This window comes from Sphaeramia orbicularis, chromosome 6 (genome assembly GCF_902148855.1).
Source record: "Sphaeramia orbicularis chromosome 6, fSphaOr1.1, whole genome shotgun sequence".
Taxonomy (NCBI): Eukaryota; Metazoa; Chordata; class Actinopteri; order Kurtiformes; family Apogonidae; genus Sphaeramia; species Sphaeramia orbicularis.
Window position 1 is genome coordinate 4,481,109 of NC_043962.1, and position 19,572 is coordinate 4,500,680.

Genomic DNA, 19,572 nt, shown 5'->3' on the forward strand with positions numbered 1-19,572 from the left:
AACTAAGAAATCTAGGCCTGTTATAGTATATAGTTGTCCTTAAAGGGTAAACAATTAAAGAGTCTTAATAAATATAATATAACCCGTTGAAATGTAATGTCATGAAAATCTAAAACATCACAAAGAAAGTTTGAGGAGGCTGTTTCTTATAATAATGAACTGAAGTGCACATACATCAGGGTCATGCAGATTATTTTACTGATTCTTGACAAGTCATGGAAGAGTTAATGTTGAGTTTTGAATGTGTTGGATCCTGTATTTATTATTCATAAAGCAGATACAGTTCTGACGTCAGACTTTGCACTAGAAGGTCAGTTTTGGGTGTTTGTTTCTTGCAGCCTGTCGGGTCAGCGTGGCCATTGGAACTCTGGGTAAATACTGAGTGGATCTAACAGCCTGGATGCTGCTGCCTTCACCAGCAGGATGTCCTGCATCGCCATCACCACGCTGTTCAGAGAAGGTCAACGACCGCCGGTAAAAACACAGCTGGGACACGAGGGTGGACGGTGGAAGTCGTAGAACAAGGATGTCAAAGTCATTTAAGTTCAGGTTCCACATTCAGACTAATATGATCTCAAACAGGTCAGACCAGTCAAACAATAACCTGTAATTAATATCAACTCCAAACTTCTCTATGTTTTAAAGTCAAAAAAGTAAAGTTATGTTATGAAAATGTTTACATTTACAAACTATTCTTTAAAAAAAATTTGAAAAACATGAACAACCTGAAATTTCTTAATAAAAATAAGTGCAATTTTCATAATATTCTGCCTCAGTTTATCATTTACACATGTACATTACAACTTACAGATCACAGTGGATCTACAAATACACAAAACATAATAACAGAATATTGATACAATTACACTTTTCATTACATAATTTCAGGTTCATATTTGTTCAGGTTATTCATGTTTTATTCTTTGTAAATGTAAATATTTTTATAGATTGTTATTTTTTTCACATTAAATCAAGAAGAAAATTTGTAGTTGTAGTTGATCTGTAAGTTATAATGTACATAAATGATAAACTGAGGTGTATTACTGTTAAAATTACACTTCATTTTCTTAATAAATTTCAAGTTGTTCATGTTATTCACATTTCTTTTAAATAATAGTTTGTAGATGTAAATATTTTCCTAATGTAAGTTTACTTTTTTCACTCTAAAACATAGAGAAAAGGTTGTAGTTGTCATTATTTATAGGTTATTACGATATTATTTTATTTTAGATCATATTGGTCTGAATGTGGAACCTGAACTAAAATGATTTTAACGTCCTTGATTGTTAATATCTTCAGTATAAGTGTTGTACTTTGTAAATTCATCCTGTGGGGCTGGATTGGACCCTTTAGTCCCATTAGTTTTGGGCCGTGGGCTGTATGTTTGACACCCCTGTAGAAGTGAATCTGTTGATGCTGTGTTTCAGGGATCCTCCATGGACGACCAGACTCTGTGGTGAAACTGAAGGACATTTGTGTCACAGCTTCATGTCAGCAGATTCCACCGGTAATGACTCAGATAATACTCAGCGGTTTGTCCCAGGTTTCACCAGGACGCCTCACATTGTCCAGATAATTCAATCCAAATCCTTCTGATGAAGACGTTGATGAATATTTGGACCTGATACATTTCTGTGGTTCACCTCGTAGGAATCTCTGTCCTGAAATCAGTCATTTAGATCCACAAAGCTTCATGAAATGGATGATTTTGTTCCCTCTGTTTGTTTGAAATAAGTATTTTCAGAGATAATTGGCACCAAAAAAATAAATTAATTAACAAATGAGGAAAGGTTAGAACAGAGGTCAAACTCATTTTAGTTCAGGGGTCACATACGGTCGGACCAGTAAAATAATAACATAATAACCTATAATTAATGACAATGCTAAACTTTTCTCTTTGTTCAACACCAAATGTCTCTGTTTCAGTGTAAAAAACTTAAATTACATGAATGAATGTTTATTTACATATGATCTTTTATCCATTATTATATCATCATCATTAAATAAAAATCACAAGTATTAAAAAATTCAAGTATTAAATCTGGGAAATTTTTTACACACATACATAAAAACCCTCTGGAAATGGTTTAAGTTGGTTGTGGATGGAAAGACAATGCAGAGTATTTGTTCCGATATATATTCCGTTTATTTCTTTTTAATAAAACAAACAAGTGAGATGCATTTATCAGTTTCAGTCTCTCAGTTCCTTCAGCTTTTGTCAAGTTTCTAAAACATCTTGATGTCTTTAAGATATAATTACTCATAATACAACACTGATAAAACAAACAAACAAAAAATCCTGAATATCATAGCGATCCATCAATATATTATACTACGCACTGAGGTTAAAGTTCAGGATTCAGCTTTATGAGTATGATTATGAATACTTCAATGTATCAAGTAAAAGGTGGAAACACCAGATGTCGACTCAGCACCGTACAAACTAAAGCTGCAGCCGAACCGTCATCACCACGACGACGGGAGATAAGACGACGTTCAGACTCCACAGACAAATACAGAAACACTTTACTTCAGCTTCTAACAATCACTGTCAACTTTGTCTTCAAAGTTGTTTTGTTGAAATATTATGAATGTGTCTTTCCTTCTAATGGTCCATATTTTGATGGTTTCTAACATGTAAATGGTTACAGATATCAACATAGTTCCTATTGATCATTAATAGAAGTCATACATGGACTTGAATGAATTAGTTGAGTTCTCCTCCAGTGAAAGTCCCGCCCACTTCTATAGTTAGATTGATCTGCATCCAGACCACAGGACTGGAACACAGAGACAGAACCTGACAACCTCACACATTCAACTGGGGATTGATTCCGATAGATCATGACGCTGACATACAGGGACACTGGAACTATTTTAACCATTAACAAGACTGAAAACAGAGCACTAAAAATAGCCTTTCAGTGATATTATTAAGCCTTGTTTCCGCTGGGTGGTCTATCTGCTGTAATCATTAATATTATGGAGGTGTAAGGTCACAAGGTCGTGTCGTAAAAGTGGTGAGTAAACAGTTTCCTTTAGCTCCACTACATAGACTTATTATATAACTCTGTAGTTCTGCCACAGTATGTGATTTTTCTTTTTTTTTGTCATTTCCCAGAATACCTTCAAAATGTCCTTCCTGTTGCTGGTTACATCACCAGCAAGAACTGAAAATATATCTGCAACAGGGACCACATTCAGTCCAATATGATGTAAAATGGGACAGAACAGTAAAATAGTAACATAATAACCTATAAATAATGACAACTACAAACTTTTCTCCATGTTTTAAAGTGAAAAAAGATAAACTGCATTAAGGAAAATGTAACATCTACAGATTATCCCTTAAAAAAGTGATTAACATGAACAACTACGAACAACATGAAATTTTTTTTAGGAAAAATAAGTAAGCCTCAGTTAATTATTTACACTTGTGCATTACAATTTACAGATCACAGTGGATCTACCAAGACACAAAACATGCACAATACTGTTAAAATTGCACTTCTCTTAAGTTTTACCAACTTTTAATCTGGTTTAATCCTCAAATAATATAGTCTTCCCATCTTTTAGTCTAAATTAATCATCTTTTAGTTTAGCTTTACTGTCTTTTTTTTTTTTTTTTTTTTTCTTACTGGTTTTATCAATTTCATGCACGTACATGTACACAGTGTATGTTTGGCTGTGTTGTACTGGGAGATGGTTGTTGATGCTAATTCCATGCTAAGCTAATGCTATGATAACATTAACTTGTGTTTTATCATAGACAGAGGAACCGTGACATCACCTGTTGGTTATTTTGAAGTCAGGAGTTTGTGTTTTGGACATCAACGTTGGTTGTCTGGAGCCAGAAGTGACCATATTTGGACAAAAAGAGGTGGAGCTGCAGGAGCGCTAAGGATCAGAGTCATCTGTGATGGATTATGGGTAAGCTAATGCTAAACATCCCCAGGATGTCAGCTCCAAAAGCCAACGCAGACATATGTGAAATGAAACGGGTTAATTCTCCAATGGAAGGATCTGGGCGGTTTTAAAGTCGTCATGTGACCTTCATTTAGTATTATTTACGAAACAACTATTTAATATAATATGAGTCAGTGGAATTGGTGAAAGGACATTTTATACTCTGACCGCATCAACAACCAACCACCACCGAGCATAAAACTCCACCTCACAGGTTTGCATAAATCTACACCGCACCTTAAAACCATGAAGTAAAGTGTTTCTGTACTCGCTGTGGAGTCTGAAACATGGCCAGTGCTGACGCCTATTAACCGACATAATGTGCAAAAAAAGGTAAATAATCATAACAGGAAGCTTTCAGTAAGTATCTGCACTCCACACGTTCTCATATTCACCGTTTCCATAGCGTTAGCTGCCTTCATTCACATGCTTCTGTGTACCTGTGGAATTTAATACATACTCAGGTTTTATACATGATATGATACGTCATACAAATACATCCATAATATGGTTAATTAATGATTCTAGTCACATGATTACAGGGTTGGGCTGAAGAGAAACAGAGCATGGCTGTGATGTGTGGTGTTATGACCTGCAGATGTACGTGACAGAGCCTCAAATGATGCCAATATTTAGAAAATTACCAATACTCCATGTGCCTATAATGTGTATGGTGATCTTTTTTTAAAATTATTTTTACTATTTTCCGGCAGTGTTAAGGATTTCTCTCCACAACTGGCCTTTAAATCGTTGCTCCACTGAAGGCGTTATCGTTAGGCATTGCTTGGCACTAATGATAATCAGAGAAATAAAAGAATAAGGTTGTTTCTTTTAATCTTTTGGTTAATTTTCACCATTAATGTGTCGTTTCAGTATCAAAAATCGGCCATAAATGACTGTGCCGGTGCCTGGGTGTACTCGTTGTGGACCAGTAAAGGCCGGTGTTGGAAACATGGTGCACCAGGATTCGTCAGGCCCTACTGTGCAGTGTGTGTATACGGTGTGTGTATACGTAGATACTGTATATGTTTGTGTCAGAGACAGACAGAGACAGGTATTGAATAAAGCGTTAACCCCGTGTTGTATAAAAGGCCTTGTAACCAAAGGTGTTTTCTCCGCTGTAAGCCACGTACAGGAAGCCGTCCTCGTCCTTCTCCTTGTCGTAGAGTTGGCCCATGGTCAGACTGAAACACACAACACAAATACACATCACACATCCATTATGTAGATATAGATGTACAATAGGCGAACAGCGGAGCCTGGACAGTGCTGAGGATGCAGGATTTTCAATCAGCTGCCTTTGCTAAAAACACACATATGAGACAAAAGCACAAACATTATGGAAAATGCATTGGATTTCAGCAAATTACTGCAAAGTTACAGAGGGTAGGGCAATAAAACCATAACCATTTTATATCACATTTTAATACCAGGACAGTAGAACCTCGCCAGCAACTTTAATAATTCATTCCATGACCATGCTCTTTTTTGTGATTTACTCATTTTATGAATGACTTTTCCCCATTGACATATAATAATCTGTTCCAGCCCCCAAAACAACCCAAAAACCACTCAAAACAACCCCAAAACAACCCAAAAACCACCCAAAACAACCCAAAAACCACCCAAAACAACCCAAAAACCACATAAAAATCATTTTTTTAAGGGTTTTTAACCCTCATATTATCCCTGGGTCAATTTGACCTCATTTAATGTTTATCATTCCAAAAATAATAGTTGACTTTTTTTTTTTTTTTGCTTCATATTTCATGACTTTTCCTAATTTGATGGGGACAACTGATTAAGCATAAAATTATCATGATGATATTCTTTCAATGTGCTGAACACATGTTGAACACATTGGTGTTCCTCTGGGGTCAATTTGACCCTAAGCTGTTTTATCTGTGTAAAGCTGGTGTGTGTGCGTGTGTGTGTGTGTGTGTGTGTGTGTGTGTGTGTGTGTGTGTGTGTGTGTGTGTGTGTGTGTGTGTGTGCGCGCGTGTGTGTGTGACCTAACATTCCTTCAGACTGGAACTCCATCTGCAAATGGACGTCCATCAGTCCTGGTGCATCTACAGCCTGTCCGTCCATGGGAGTGGATCTCTCCTTCACTGTGGTTCTCCCCAAGGTTTCTCCCTTTTCCCACTGGGTTTTGAGTTTTTCCTTGCCGAGAAGGAGGGTCTAAGGACGGGGGATGCCCTGGACGCTACTCATTTTCTTGCTGTTTATTTGACTGTTGTTTACATCCAACTGACTCCGTAAAGCCCTTTGAGATAACCTTGTTGTAATATTGGGCTATACAAATAAAATTGAATTGAATTGAATTGAATTGAATTGAATTTGAAATTGAAATTGAATTGAAATTGAATTGAAATTGAATTGAATTAACATCCCCCGACCTGCAGGTGCAGAGTTGATCCATAACAGGGGGGTGGAGAGAACAACTATTCCCACCAGAACTTTGATACTTCTCGTGGCACGGGCATGTGGGAAACAACTTGACTCTTGAACTCCTGCCAAAATGAGGAAGCCAGTGTAGGCTTGTGAGCTGATCACATCCAAGTCTTTCCAACTACACATGCCTCCCTTCTAATGTTATCATCTCAAGTACAATATTAATAATAATAGTAAACAAAGTGCCTGACACAAAAACTTGGTCAACAATTTTATGTAAATTATTTTCTGGAGGCAAATATCCCCATAAAATTACAAAAATTATAAAGTAAAATAAGAAAATAGAATATAAAATTTTACAAAAAGTAAAATAAGAAAAGAACTAAAGTAAAATAAAATAAAATATGGATAGACACCATATCAACAGTATGTATATCTGTGACCAAGTCTTTAAAAATAGTGTATGTATATGTCACAGTAGAGATTGAAATCCAGTAGGATTCCTAATCCTACTAGGACAGATAGGAATTTTAGTTTGTCCTAGGACAAACTGAAATCCTACAAGAAATTAGGATCTGAAGATTGGAATTCCAATCTGTCCTAGGAGAATTTACAATCCTACTAGGACAGATTGGAATTCTATTTGGAAGTGGGATCTGAAGATTGGAATTTCAGTCTGTCCTACGATTTCGCCATCACCATTCCAGCTGAATTCTTTTCATATCTTAGATCCAGTATATGGCCCTTCAGCTGAATTCTTTTCATATCTTAGATCCAGTATATGGCCCTTAGGTCAATACACATTGTAACCAGGATGCCAGCTGTCCTATCTGGTCCAACCTTATTCAATGGCCGTTTGTAACTGTCATTGGTATGTAAATGAGACACATTTGTATTCAGAAATCGGTAGAATTTGAAAAACGTACCTGTAAACAACCCGTTGCCATGGCAACATACAATTTTATTATTATCTAATTGTTGCCAAGTCATTCAGAAAATGTACAATGTTAAAGTTGGCATTGGCATTTTGCTGCCCCCTGGTCTAGATGGTAGGGTTAAAAGTAAAAGAAACAACAATATTCTTACAAACCATGATTTTATTCAGAATTTACACAGACTTTGAATCTAATATTCTATAGCTAAGCTTCAAAGACTTTTTCTAAGACTTAAATGTGCTGCATACTACTCACTAGTTAAGTGACAATAACCTTAGTCTATAGTACTAACTTCCAAATTTCAAACAAGTAATACTATAGAGGTTTTGTCAGTTGTTTTTTTCTAATACTTAAAGGTGCTACATACAATTCCAACCTTCAGATCCCACTTCCAAATAGAATTACAATCTGTCCTAGTAGGATTGCAAATTCTCCTAGGACAGATTGGAATTCCAATCTTCAGATCCTAATGTCTTGTAGGATTTCAGTTTGTCCTAGGACAAACTAAAATTTCAATCTGTCCTAGTAGGATTAGGAATCCTACTAGGACAGATAGGAATTTTAGTTTGTCCTAGGACAAACTACAATTCCTATCTGTCCTAGTAGGATTAGGAATCCTACTGGATTTCAATCTCTACTGTGACATATATATTTATGTATGAATAAATATTGACTAAATATTTCATTGTTATTAGAACAGAGGATTATTGCATGAACTACTTTGTCTCCTACTGGATGTTTCATATATTTCCAGTTTATCCTACATTTGTTTCTAATGTGAGTAAAAGCAGCTGATGGAAACCCATCAAAACCATGCCATTAAAGCACTCTGCAGGGCAGGTCATATTATCCAACTGTCAAACTGCTCTTTAAAGGTGCAATGAGTAATGACATCCTATAAACCAGTTTTTATTGTACAGTCATTATGAACACAATACTGTAGGTTCTGAAAGCAGGTCAGATTGAGCCGATAGTGGCAGTAGGTGTTATACATGTCAATAAGTGAAGAAAAACAGGGCAAAAAAAGTGTTTTTCAGAACTGCAGGTGTGGCTTCATCCTCTTTCACAGGGAGATTGATTACTCATACGCTAAGAAATCATATTTTACTGCTCTTCAGTTACATAGATGAACTGATAAACACAATATGTACACATGAATGGAAATGTCAGACTTCCACTTGAACCTCCTATTACTGTAAGTGGGCTAGGGTGTGAAAGTCTGTGACCGATAGAGGAAATGAAGACACTGGAGCCAAGATCTGACACCATCCACTGAATTTATGAACGTTTAAGACTAAATAAATCAATGGAATATTAACCCTTTAAGCGCCAAAGTCACAATATTGCGACAACGTAAGTGACTGAAACGGACCATTACTCCGGATTGAGTTTCCAAATGTTGTTACCACCTCCCACCAACAGATGGTGGACATGTGCCCCTTCAATCCTAACACCATTTAAGAGCATGTTTCTATTCAAAGTGAAGAAGAAAATCCAGTTTAAAGGTGTGGTCCTGAGTTTGTTTAGTAAGTAAGTAAAGTTGATTGAGTTTTAGTTTGGATAGATAAGGGCAGATTTGTCCACTCTGCTTGGATAAAAATATACTAAAACATACTGCATTTTACATTCTATTAATATTTAAGTTAATTTATTTAAAGGATGGAAAAAAAAAAAAAAAAAAATTTCCATGTAAAGATGTTCAAAGTTCAATTTTACTAAAAGTTACGTTATCCAATATGGCCACCACCCTGTGACATCACAATATGCAAATTAGATGAGTACATTTACTGCCATTATAAACATACCCAATATTTTTCTCATTTACAGTATGACTTCATCTCTAACAGCTTCCAGGGTACCGCTTTTTGAAATCTTGTTATCAACGTTGAATACTTTTTGACCAAAAAAAAAAAAAAAAAAGCTCCTAAAGGGTTGATAAAAAGGTGGAATATGAAAGGTTTATGGACGTACATGTACACTGTGATGGTTGTTGATGCTAAGCTAATGCTAAGCTAATGCTAAGCTAACGTTAATTTGTGTTTTATTATAGAGGCACTGTTACATCACCCACTGGTTATTTTGAAGTGGGAGTTTGCATTTTGGCTGTCAACGCTGGTTGTTTGGAGCCAAAGCGATCATATTTGGACAAAAAGGGGCGGAGCTGCAGGAGCACGAAGAATCAGAGTCATCTGTGAGGGATTATGGGTAAGTTAATGCTAAATATCGTCAGCTCCAAAAGCCAGCGCAGACATACGTTAAATAAAATGCAAATGCCGTTTTTATAAACAGCTGATGTAGGATATATCTGTAATAAAAAAAATGAATAAGAAGAATAATGAAGGATTATATCTGATCATCTGTTAGGCAGTGAAATTAAAAAATATATATATATATTTTCAGTTTTACAAATGTGACAAATCATATAGTAAATGAAAAAGGGGAGAAATGAAACAAAACTATCAATAAATAAAAAATGTATATAAAAAACATATTTCTATGCATTTTATAGCCTCCTATAGGAACGGGACATTTCTGCTGCTATAATAGTAAAAATCTTTCGAAACTATTTATCTAATCTTATCTCATTTTAACACCAACACTGGTTAATATACATTGTTATTTTTTGTTCTGGGTCAAATGTTAAACGTTAAAATGTGTCAGTGTGTATTTTGTACTCACTTGGTCAAAGGGTGTTAAGTGTAGGAATTTAACACTGTTTATAATGTGAGGATTGTAGTGGATGGATGAGAATTTTAAAAATCATGCAAAAATGAACAACTTTTGAATTCTGACCTTAAACAAATTGTGAAAAATAACATGACCTTAAATAACATGAAGTATAAAGTGTGTATAATATGCTCACCCGGATACTGGAAGGTAAAGGTGTATCTAATACGAAACATTCACTTAATGACACAGTCTAAAGGTGAATTTCCTGAAGTATGTGTTAGTTTTACTGTCTGACTTTCAACTCATTCTGCCTGTTTTTTGTTTTTTTTTATTATTAATATTCTTCTCGTTCTATTTCTTCCCTTTTTCATTTGCCTCTAATATTTCCTCTCCTTCTGACCGTAGAATAAACAGGTGGAACGTTCCTCTTACCTGGACTGTGGGACGGTTTTGTCGACGAACAGGAAGATGGCTTTCTCTGAAGGCAGCTGGATGCGTTTCCTGATGATCCACATGAACTGGGCCACAGTGATGTCAGACGGAACCAGGTACTTCCTCTTATCGATGTCCACGATCTGAGACCCAGAAACCTTCTCCACTATGACCTGAAGCACAAAAGAATCACACACACATTCACAACACAGGCCTGGGAGAGGGAACCTGAGGGAAAAGACACTGACTCAACGCCTTTAATCCAGTCAAACAAAAAAACAACATGTAGTCGTAGAATAAAACATGTTTGTGTGTAAAACAAAGCTGGCATCATATTAACACAGCGGTGGGAAAAGCACAAAGAAAAGGGACTTTTTCTGCAAAATCTATCATTAACTGAACATAAACAAGTGTCTCCATCCACTGTCACTGATCCAACTTTATGGGTTTATTATTTTTTCTTCAATTTTGTTCCATTTATGGCTTATTTTGTTCTCTTTGCTTATTTTTTTGTTAATATTTTCTTGATTTTGTTCAATTTATTTATTGCTTTGGCTGTTTTTGTTCATTTTCTTCCTTATTTTCTCCATGGTATTTATTATTTTGTGAATTTTCTTATTTGTTGTCTTTTATTTTTGCTTCAATTTTGTTCAGTTTGTCTCTTATTTTGTTGTTACTTATTATTTTGTTGGTTTATTATTCATTTTTGTTCATTTTATGGATCAGTTTGACTGTTTTTGTTCATTTTGATGCTCATTTTTATTCATTTTACTTACTTCATTTGTTTTTGTTCAGTTTATTGCCATATAATTATTTTTCCTGAATTTTTTTCAGTTTGTGGCTTATTTTGTTGTTGCTACTTATTATTTTGTTGATTTATTATTCATTTTTAATCATTTTATGAATCACTTTGACTGTTTTTGTTCATCTTGTTGCTCATTTTTATTAATTTCACTCACTTTATTTGTTTTTGTTCCGTTTGTTGCCTATGTTATTACTATTTTCCCAAAATTTTGTTCAGTTTGTGGCTTACTTTGTTGGTGCTACTTATTATTTTGTTGGTTTATTATTCATTCTTGTTCATTTTATTGATCACTGTGACTGTTTTTGTTCATTTTGTTGCTCATTTTAATCTTACTCACTGTTTTTGTTCAGTTTGTTGTCTTTTTTTATTTTTTCCTAAATTTTGCTCAGTTTGTCACTTATTTTGTTGCTGTTACTTATTATTTTGTTAGTTTATTATTCATTTTTGATCATTTTATTGATCACTGACTGTTTTTGTTCATTTTGTTGCTCATTTTTATTAATTTTACTCTGTGTTTTTCTTCAATTTGTTGCCTATGTTATTATTATTTTTCCTAAATTTTGTTCAGTTTGTGGCTTATTTTGTTGTTGTTACTTATTATTTTGTTGATTCATTATTCATTTTTGTTCATTTTATTGATCACTTAGACTGTTTTTGTTCATTTTGTTGCTTATTTTATTCTTTTTTTATAACTTCATTTTAGTTCATTTTTGTTAACAGTTAAAGGGGAATTGGATTAAATAAATGATTAAACAAGTATCTGAACAGTATTTTACATAACTCTAGTGTGGATCTGTGTTAGTGTTTATTACAGGCTGTTATTCAGTGGCATAGATACTGAGTAAAACATTATACTTCTGCCAAAAATTAGGTGATTTCTATCTAGCTGGATGTGAAACTTCAACTGAATTCTAAAAATTTGCTATGTAGGCCATATTTCATCTGGTTGTACTTATAAACCCATAGTCAGTCAGGTGTTAATTCTACGACGCCTCAGGTCAGAGGTCACATAATAGAAACAACAGCAGGAAATGCCCATCCACTGCCTTTTGTGTGGATGATAAAACCTGTTATATCTGATCCCTTTTTCATGTTTATTGTGTTCTACACCTGTTTTATTGCCAGGCCATCAGCAGTAACACTACACCTCCAGTAACATACATAGACGTTCCTCCTATTGTTCTGTTATTGTACACGTGACCATATTTAAAACAGTGGCTTCGCTCTTCAGTCAACGTGATCGTCACCTGTTAAGTACAAGTTCAAGTACAGTTTCAGGTATTTGCAGGTGTACAGTCACCCTTTTGTCACCAGTTTCTACAATAAAACATTTGTCAGTATAGACATGTGATACATGATATGGACAAAAGTATGTGGACACGTTAAATTCAGGTGTTTCTTTTTAAATGTTTTTAAATTTTAAATGTTTTACCTCTAAATTTATAAAATATTTTTCATGATCCGACTGTAAATAATAATTTTCTACCACACCTAACCATCTGCTTTCTTCACATCTCACTGAGGAAGAAAAATCTAACATTAAACGGAAATATAAGGAAATATCAATGTTTATAAACTATATGGACATAAATATATATGTCTACAGCTATAAGATGTTCCGTTCATGACGATTTGACATAGAAACATCAATATTTCCTTAATGTTTAAAGTGAGATTTTAGAAATTTAGAGGTACAACATTTAAAATCACAGTCATGGCTAAAAAAACAAAAATAAAACAAAGTCAACATTGACAGAAATTAAGTAAAAACCATTTCTGAGGCATTTTGGAAGCAAAGATAACACTTTAAACCAAACTAACCAATGAAATGATATTTATCCCAGTAAAATAATATCCCAATATTTATACCTATAAAACTATATTCTGACATTAGTCATTATTGTTTTATATCCCAGACCCCTGTTAGAAAAAAAACACCTGAATTCAACGTGTCCACATACTTTTGTCCATATAGTGTATGTTGGAAAGCCTAGTGTACTCATACCAGCTTCTTCTCCATGGTAACCACTGTTTACTTCCTGTTTTTAGGTTCGATCCTGTTCATTCATCTGAGTCCATAAAACACATCCAGTTCATTCTAACACTTTACATGTGATGATAAAAAACAGAGGAAGTGGATGAAGATGATGAGTAAAGTCACACATCTTAAACAAATGAGAAGAATTAAGTTCGGCGCTAATGTTAGCATGGTAGCTAATGCTGCCTTCAGATGGTCAAAGCAGCAACAGAATAAAGTACAAGAAAAATATGCAGCATAAAGATAGTGCAAAAGATCAACAATTAAATAAGAATAAAAACAATATAAAATAATAATAATAGTAATAAAACTAACAACTATAGCCATCCATCTTTCACTATGAGAAATCTGTCTGGAATCACGGGGCTTGAATCCACATATGAAGGCGGGACTAACAGATGCCGAGTAAACCAATCACAGATAAAATGAACGCAGCGCTTTTGTCAGAGAAACTTGAGAATACAGGGTGTAATCTGTAATTCAACCCTTATTTTTGAATCAAGTAAACAATGGACAACAGTTATAAAGAGATTTGTGAACTTGGAACTGACTTTGACTCAGGACAAAAAGAAGTTGGCGCATATGAGGCATTGCGAAACACCCGCCCCCCCAGACTTGTGATTGGTCGATATAGAATAGATTGTGCATATTTCACTGTTTTCTCAGTATTGAATACACTGAGAAAACCGGATGGCTGGCCAGGTTATGTATTTTCAACAGAGTGGAATTGCAATATTTTTTAAGACTTTTTGATGGAACTGAGCATGTGCAGAAGGAGCATGTGGGTTTGGAGAATGGAAGTGTCACCAGTCACGTGTTTGCTCCTGCAGGATTCTGTTGGGTTTCTGTAAATGGGCTTAGAGTCTGGTTTCGACCAACTCGATATGTAAAGTGTCATGAGAGAACTTTTATTATGATTTGGCGCTATATAAATAAAATTTGATTTGAACAGTACTGGCCGCAGTTCAGTGAGTTAAGGGTGAATCTGAATGTAATAAATCACACATGCATGGGGGGGGGGGTTAACCCTTTTTTCCACCCCTGTATGATGGAACTCCAGTGGGTGTGTTTTACTGCTGCAGGACGTCAAACATCAGACACTTAAAGACTCTGAGCCTCTTCAGGACCTGAACCTGTCAATCCCTCTGTCTTCATCTGAACCCTTAACCCCACCCCCACCCCCACCCACTGTCAGTCACTCACCGGTACTCTGTCAGGATATTTGTTGCGTATTTTGGCTGATTCCACACATCGGTGCTCTGCAAAGAAACACATGAACACGAGTCATGGATTAAAATAATGAACGTTTGTATGTCAGACCGAACAGATCCCAGACTGGAAACACATAGAACCCAACATGGAACATCTAATGCAGGTCTGGCAAACTCAAGTTCTTTCAGGGGCCACATAGCCAACTTTGAGCTCAAGTGGATCAGATCAGTAAAATAACAGCATAATAACCTAAAAATAATGACAACTACCAATTTTTCTCTTTGTTTTAGTGCAAAGAAATAACATTAAGTTACGAAATATTTATATTTACAAACTATCCAAACAAAAAACAACGTGAATAACCTGGAAAAAATGGATTTTTTAAAGAAATACAAGTGTAATTTTAACAATACTATGTCGTAGTTTATCATTTACACATGTACATTACAGCTAACAGATCACAGTGGATCTACAAATACACAAAACATTTAATAACAGACAGAATATTGTTAAAATTACACTTATTTCTCTTAAGTCATTTCATGGTCATATTTGTTCTGGTCATTCACATTTTTTATGAAAAAATAGTTTGTTAATGTAAATATTTTCATTGTAATTTTAGTTTTTTCACACAAAAACAGAAACATTTGATATTATTTAAAGGTTATTGTTATTATGTTATTATTTCACTGGTCTGACTGTATGTGACCCCTGAACTAAAATGACTTTGACCCCTGTTCTTTCCTTTCATCATTTGTTAATTAACATTTTTTGGTGTTGATTATTTCTCAAAATCCTTATTTCTAACAGAGGGAACAAAACCATCCATTTCCTGAATCTTTGGTCACCTGAATGAGTGATTTCAGGACAGTGATTCCAACAAAGTGAACCTCAGAAATGTAACACATCCAAATATTCAAACGTCTTTTGTATTTGTCATTAATTATAGGTTATTATGTTTTTATTTTACTGGTCTGACCCACTTTAGATCATATGTGGAACGAACCTGAACAACACTGATTGTTAATTCAGTGTAATTTTTGCATTTCACAAATTCATCCCATGGACCAGATTGGACCCTTTGGCGGGCCGGTTTTGGCCCACGGACCGTATGTTTAACACCCCTGATCTAGTGGAAGTTCAAATTTTATCTGTCATTATCAGTGCATTAGCAGTGGGTCTGTACTGTGAGGCCTGGAACAGATCTGAGGCCACATGGAGGAGGGAGAGGTGACGGAGATAAGATGAGGATCCATTTAGGTTCATTAGCCCAGATAAGAGGCCTAGATTCAGCAACACAACTACAGCACAATGTGTTTAACAGGAGATGAAGACAGATGAGGATCCAACCATGGACAGGATCGAACCCAGGAGGAGACCACCGCTGCCCCCATGTCAGACATGTTTAATACTGAGGACATAATTCACCCTCTGGTGTCCGGTGAGCATATTATGCACACTTTACACTTCATGTCATTAAAGGTCATATAATTTTTCACAGTTTGTTTTTGGTCAGAATTCAAAAGTTGTAAAAAAAAAAAAAAAAGTATTCGGATCCATCCACTAAAATCAGTGACGTTACACACTCTTCTACCAAGTGAGTAAAAAATGCACACTGACACATTTTAGCATTTCATATTTGACCTGCCACAAAAAATAATAATGTATATGAACCAGTGCTGGTGTTAATCACTGACATATGACAGGATGTAAAAATAAAAAAGTAACTAATCCCATTTTTATGTAGAATATTCAAAAAACAAACTGGGGGGTGTTTTTTGGCCGGCTGTGGCTCAGTTGGTAGTGCGGGTCGTTCAATGACCAAAGGGTCAGCGGTTTGAATCCTGGCACTGACTGTCCACATGTCGAAGTGTCCTTGGGCAAGACACTGAACCCTAAATGGCTCCCAGTAGGGTCTGTCAGCCGCCATACTGGTGTGTGAATGGGTGAATGTGAGGCACTGTAAAGCACTTTGTGTAGCATGAAGGTGTAAAAAATGCAGATATATAAGTTCAGTCCATTTACCATTTTGCATCAAAAATATGGTTTGCTTATGTTACAAAGATGGCATTTCATTCATTCATTTTCTGAACCCGCTTTATCCTCACTAGGGTCACGGGGGTCACTTGGAGCCTATCCCAGCTACATAGGGGCGAAGGCGGGGTACACCCTGGACAAGTCTCCAGTTCATCTCAGGGCTGAACATATAGAGACAAACAGTCGCTCTCACATTCACACCTATGGGCAATTTAGATTAACCAATTAACCTATCAGTGCATGTGTTTGGATGGTGGGAGGAAGCCGGAGTACCCGGACAGACACGGGGAGAACATGCAAACTCCACACAGAAAGGTCCCACCCCCCGTCGACTGGCGTTGGAATCGAACCCAGGACCTTCTGTCTGTGAGGCACGAGTGCTAACCACTGCACCACCGTGTCGCCACATGGCAGTTAAAGGGTTAAAAATATGACAGTTATTGAGTATTGGCTCAAGTTCGTGAAATACAAAACGTTTTTTGAAAAGTTAAACGTAAACTATGAAAATTGAAAATTCATTTGGACATTACTACTGTTCCGCACAGATTACACACTTTTGGTGATGAAAGGACCTCTATGGGCAGGATAACAAACGATTAAATAAAAGCTCATTAATGACAGACTGGACCAGTGAACCATCATAGTGGTAGATCTACATCAAACTCACAACAGAAGAAGAAAGAGATGCAACAAGACGTCAGCACCACAGGCTCATCTCCACAGTTTTCTTTTTTGTTTGTTTCAGTGTAAAACAGTTAAACATGATGAAATTGTTCATATTTACAAACTAGCCTTTAATAAAAGTGTGAATAACATGAACATATGTGAACAACCTGAAATTTCCTAAGAAAAATTAGTGTAATTTTACCAATATTCTGCCTGTTACTAAATATTTTGTGTATTTGTAGATTCGTTGTGATCTGTTAGTGGGTCAGACCAGTAAAAAAAAACAAACAAACATAACCTACAAAGAATGTCAACTCCAAACTTTTCTCTACGTTTTAGAGAGAAAAAAAGAAAATGTTTAAAGTATTCTTTACAGAAATGTGAAAAACATAAACAAACATGAACTACCTGAAATTTCTTAAGAAAATTAAGTGCAATTTTAACACTATTCTCCCTCAGTTTATCATTTCCACATGTACATTATAACTTACAGATCACAGTGGATCTACAAATACACCAAACATTTAATAACAACAGAATATAGGTGCAGTTACACTTACATTTCAGGTTGTTCATATTTGTTCAGGTTATTCACATTTTTTGTGAAATTTTACTTTGTAAATGATAATCTGAGCCATAATATTGTTAAAACTGCACTTTTACTTCTTTTGCACTAAAAGTGATAAACTGACAGGTATTATTTAGAGGTTATTATGCTGTTATTGAACTGGTCCAACCCGTTTTAGATCATACAGGTCTGTGTGTGGAACCTGAACTGAAATGTGTTTGTCATATAAGTGGATTTGTCTTGTAATTATTTATGATGTCATTATAAAGTGGATCCTTTTTGGAAGGATGAGCCCATTCCAACTGTCCCTGACCTGACAGAATTCACCTTCTGTCTGTGTGTGTGTGTGTGTGTGTGTGTGTGTGTGTGTGTGTGTGTGTGTGTGTGTGTGTGTGTGTTACATTGTCATGCTCTTGGATGTTCCTGTCTGAGGGTGAATCTGCTGACGTGATGATGGACGGCTGATGCTCGTGCTTCTATTGTCGTCGGTTATTCGACTCTAAACATCAACACAAAGGCTGCGGCTGCAAGTCATGCAACATCTGCTGCAGGGAGTCGAGGAAAACATGCACGAACGCACCGTGATGAGAGATGAACCCGAGCACAACAGAGAAGAGGATGCATGACATGACAAAAACAGCTCGTGTTTCATAACAAACCCACAGCCCCTTTTACCCAGGGAATGGTCCTCCTTAAACATCCATTTCATCTTTGCTGCTCCTCGACTCCGGCCTTCAGAGCGTCTGGATCACAGCGGCCTGGAGCTGCACAAATCCCACCAAATGATCCAAACAAAAACGCCAACAAACGTCCCCGAGTCCGAGCCCGAAGCAGCCGAGGCGAACCGTGAGGTGACGTCACTGTCTACCGGAGGGCGGCGGTGAGGGTGGTGCGTTCAAGGCCCTGAAGAGGAATGTGTCTCTCTGAACACGAGCAGTCTTTGTTTTGATTTGTACATTGTGTGTGTGCATGGGGTTGAGGTATTCACACAGGACAAACTGACATGTTAACACTGCATTACTGTTTATATAGTGAACTTTTATGCACAGATTTATGTCTTTTTGTCTATTAGTTTATGGTGCAAATGAGATGGTGATTAAATCCATTCATCCTTAAAGGCACTGGTTCCTTTTTTTTTTTTAACATTGAGACCCAAATAATCAGTTTTATATCTCCTGTCAAAAAATGCACTGAAGATACTTACAATGAAGGATGTCAAACTCATTTTAGTTCAGGGGCCACATACAGAACAGTTCAACCCCAAGTGGATCATAACAACCTATAAATGAGGAATATCATGATCAAACATGTACAGCATGAAATGTCCAAAGAAAATAAGTGCAATTTTAACAATATCCTGCCTGTTACTAAATGTTTTGTGTATTTGTAGATCCACTCCACTTTTTTGTTTTTCTCTTCTTCTTTCCTTATTCTTCTTTTATGTATTATTCTTATTCTAGGAAATGTTTTTGTACTTTTAGAATGTAAGCCCTTTTTATGTATTTGGCTGTAACCGTTCAGCCTGAGCAAACTCTCCTATTTCTGTCATGTTTAACGGTTTCCTTCCAGTATATTAGAAGTTCGTAATCTGTGTGATGCTTTGTTATGTTTGTACTTTGTCCAAGACAACAGACGGAAACTAGCTTCTCTGCCAAATCTGGTGCATGCATGTTGTTCTCTGAAACTAATGCCAATACACACTATCCTGAAACTAAAAAAATAAATACAAATACTGGTACCTATATTTTGTAATGTACATGTGTACATAATAAACTGAGACAGAATATTCTTAAAATTGCACCTAATTTTCTTAAGAAATTTCAGGTTCGTGGTTGTTCATGTTATTCAC

General features: G+C 35.9%; 1 protein-coding gene across 1 annotated transcript; it reads right to left on the bottom strand.

Annotated features, from left to right (window-relative positions):
- Positions 1–3,113: 3,113 nt before the first annotated feature.
- On the bottom strand, positions 3,114–18,590 carry gabarapl2 (GABA(A) receptor-associated protein like 2). The gene is made up of 4 exons (XM_030137371.1): positions 18,399–18,590; positions 14,444–14,499; positions 10,398–10,570; positions 3,114–5,150 (listed from the first exon to the last, which is right to left on the bottom strand). The coding sequence occupies exons 1-4, from the start codon at positions 18,430–18,432 to the stop codon at positions 5,036–5,038; spliced, it is 378 nt and encodes a 125-aa protein (XP_029993231.1). The 5' UTR covers positions 18,433–18,590; the 3' UTR covers positions 3,114–5,035.
- Positions 18,591–19,572: the final 982 nt, after the last annotated feature.

Bases quoted from the DNA above. Each gene is read 5' to 3' on its own strand.
- gabarapl2 (XM_030137371.1), bottom strand. From the start codon at position 18,432: ATGAAATGGATGTTTAAGGAGGACCATTCCCTGG. The intron at 14,500-18,398 runs GTAAAAGGGGCT...GTTTCTTTGCAG, and splicing joins TAAGGAGGACCATTCCCTGG to AGCACCGATGTGTGGAATCA. The intron at 5,151-10,397 runs GTAAGAGGAACG...TGTGTGTTTCAG, and splicing joins AAAACCGTCCCACAGTCCAG to TCTGACCATGGGCCAACTCT.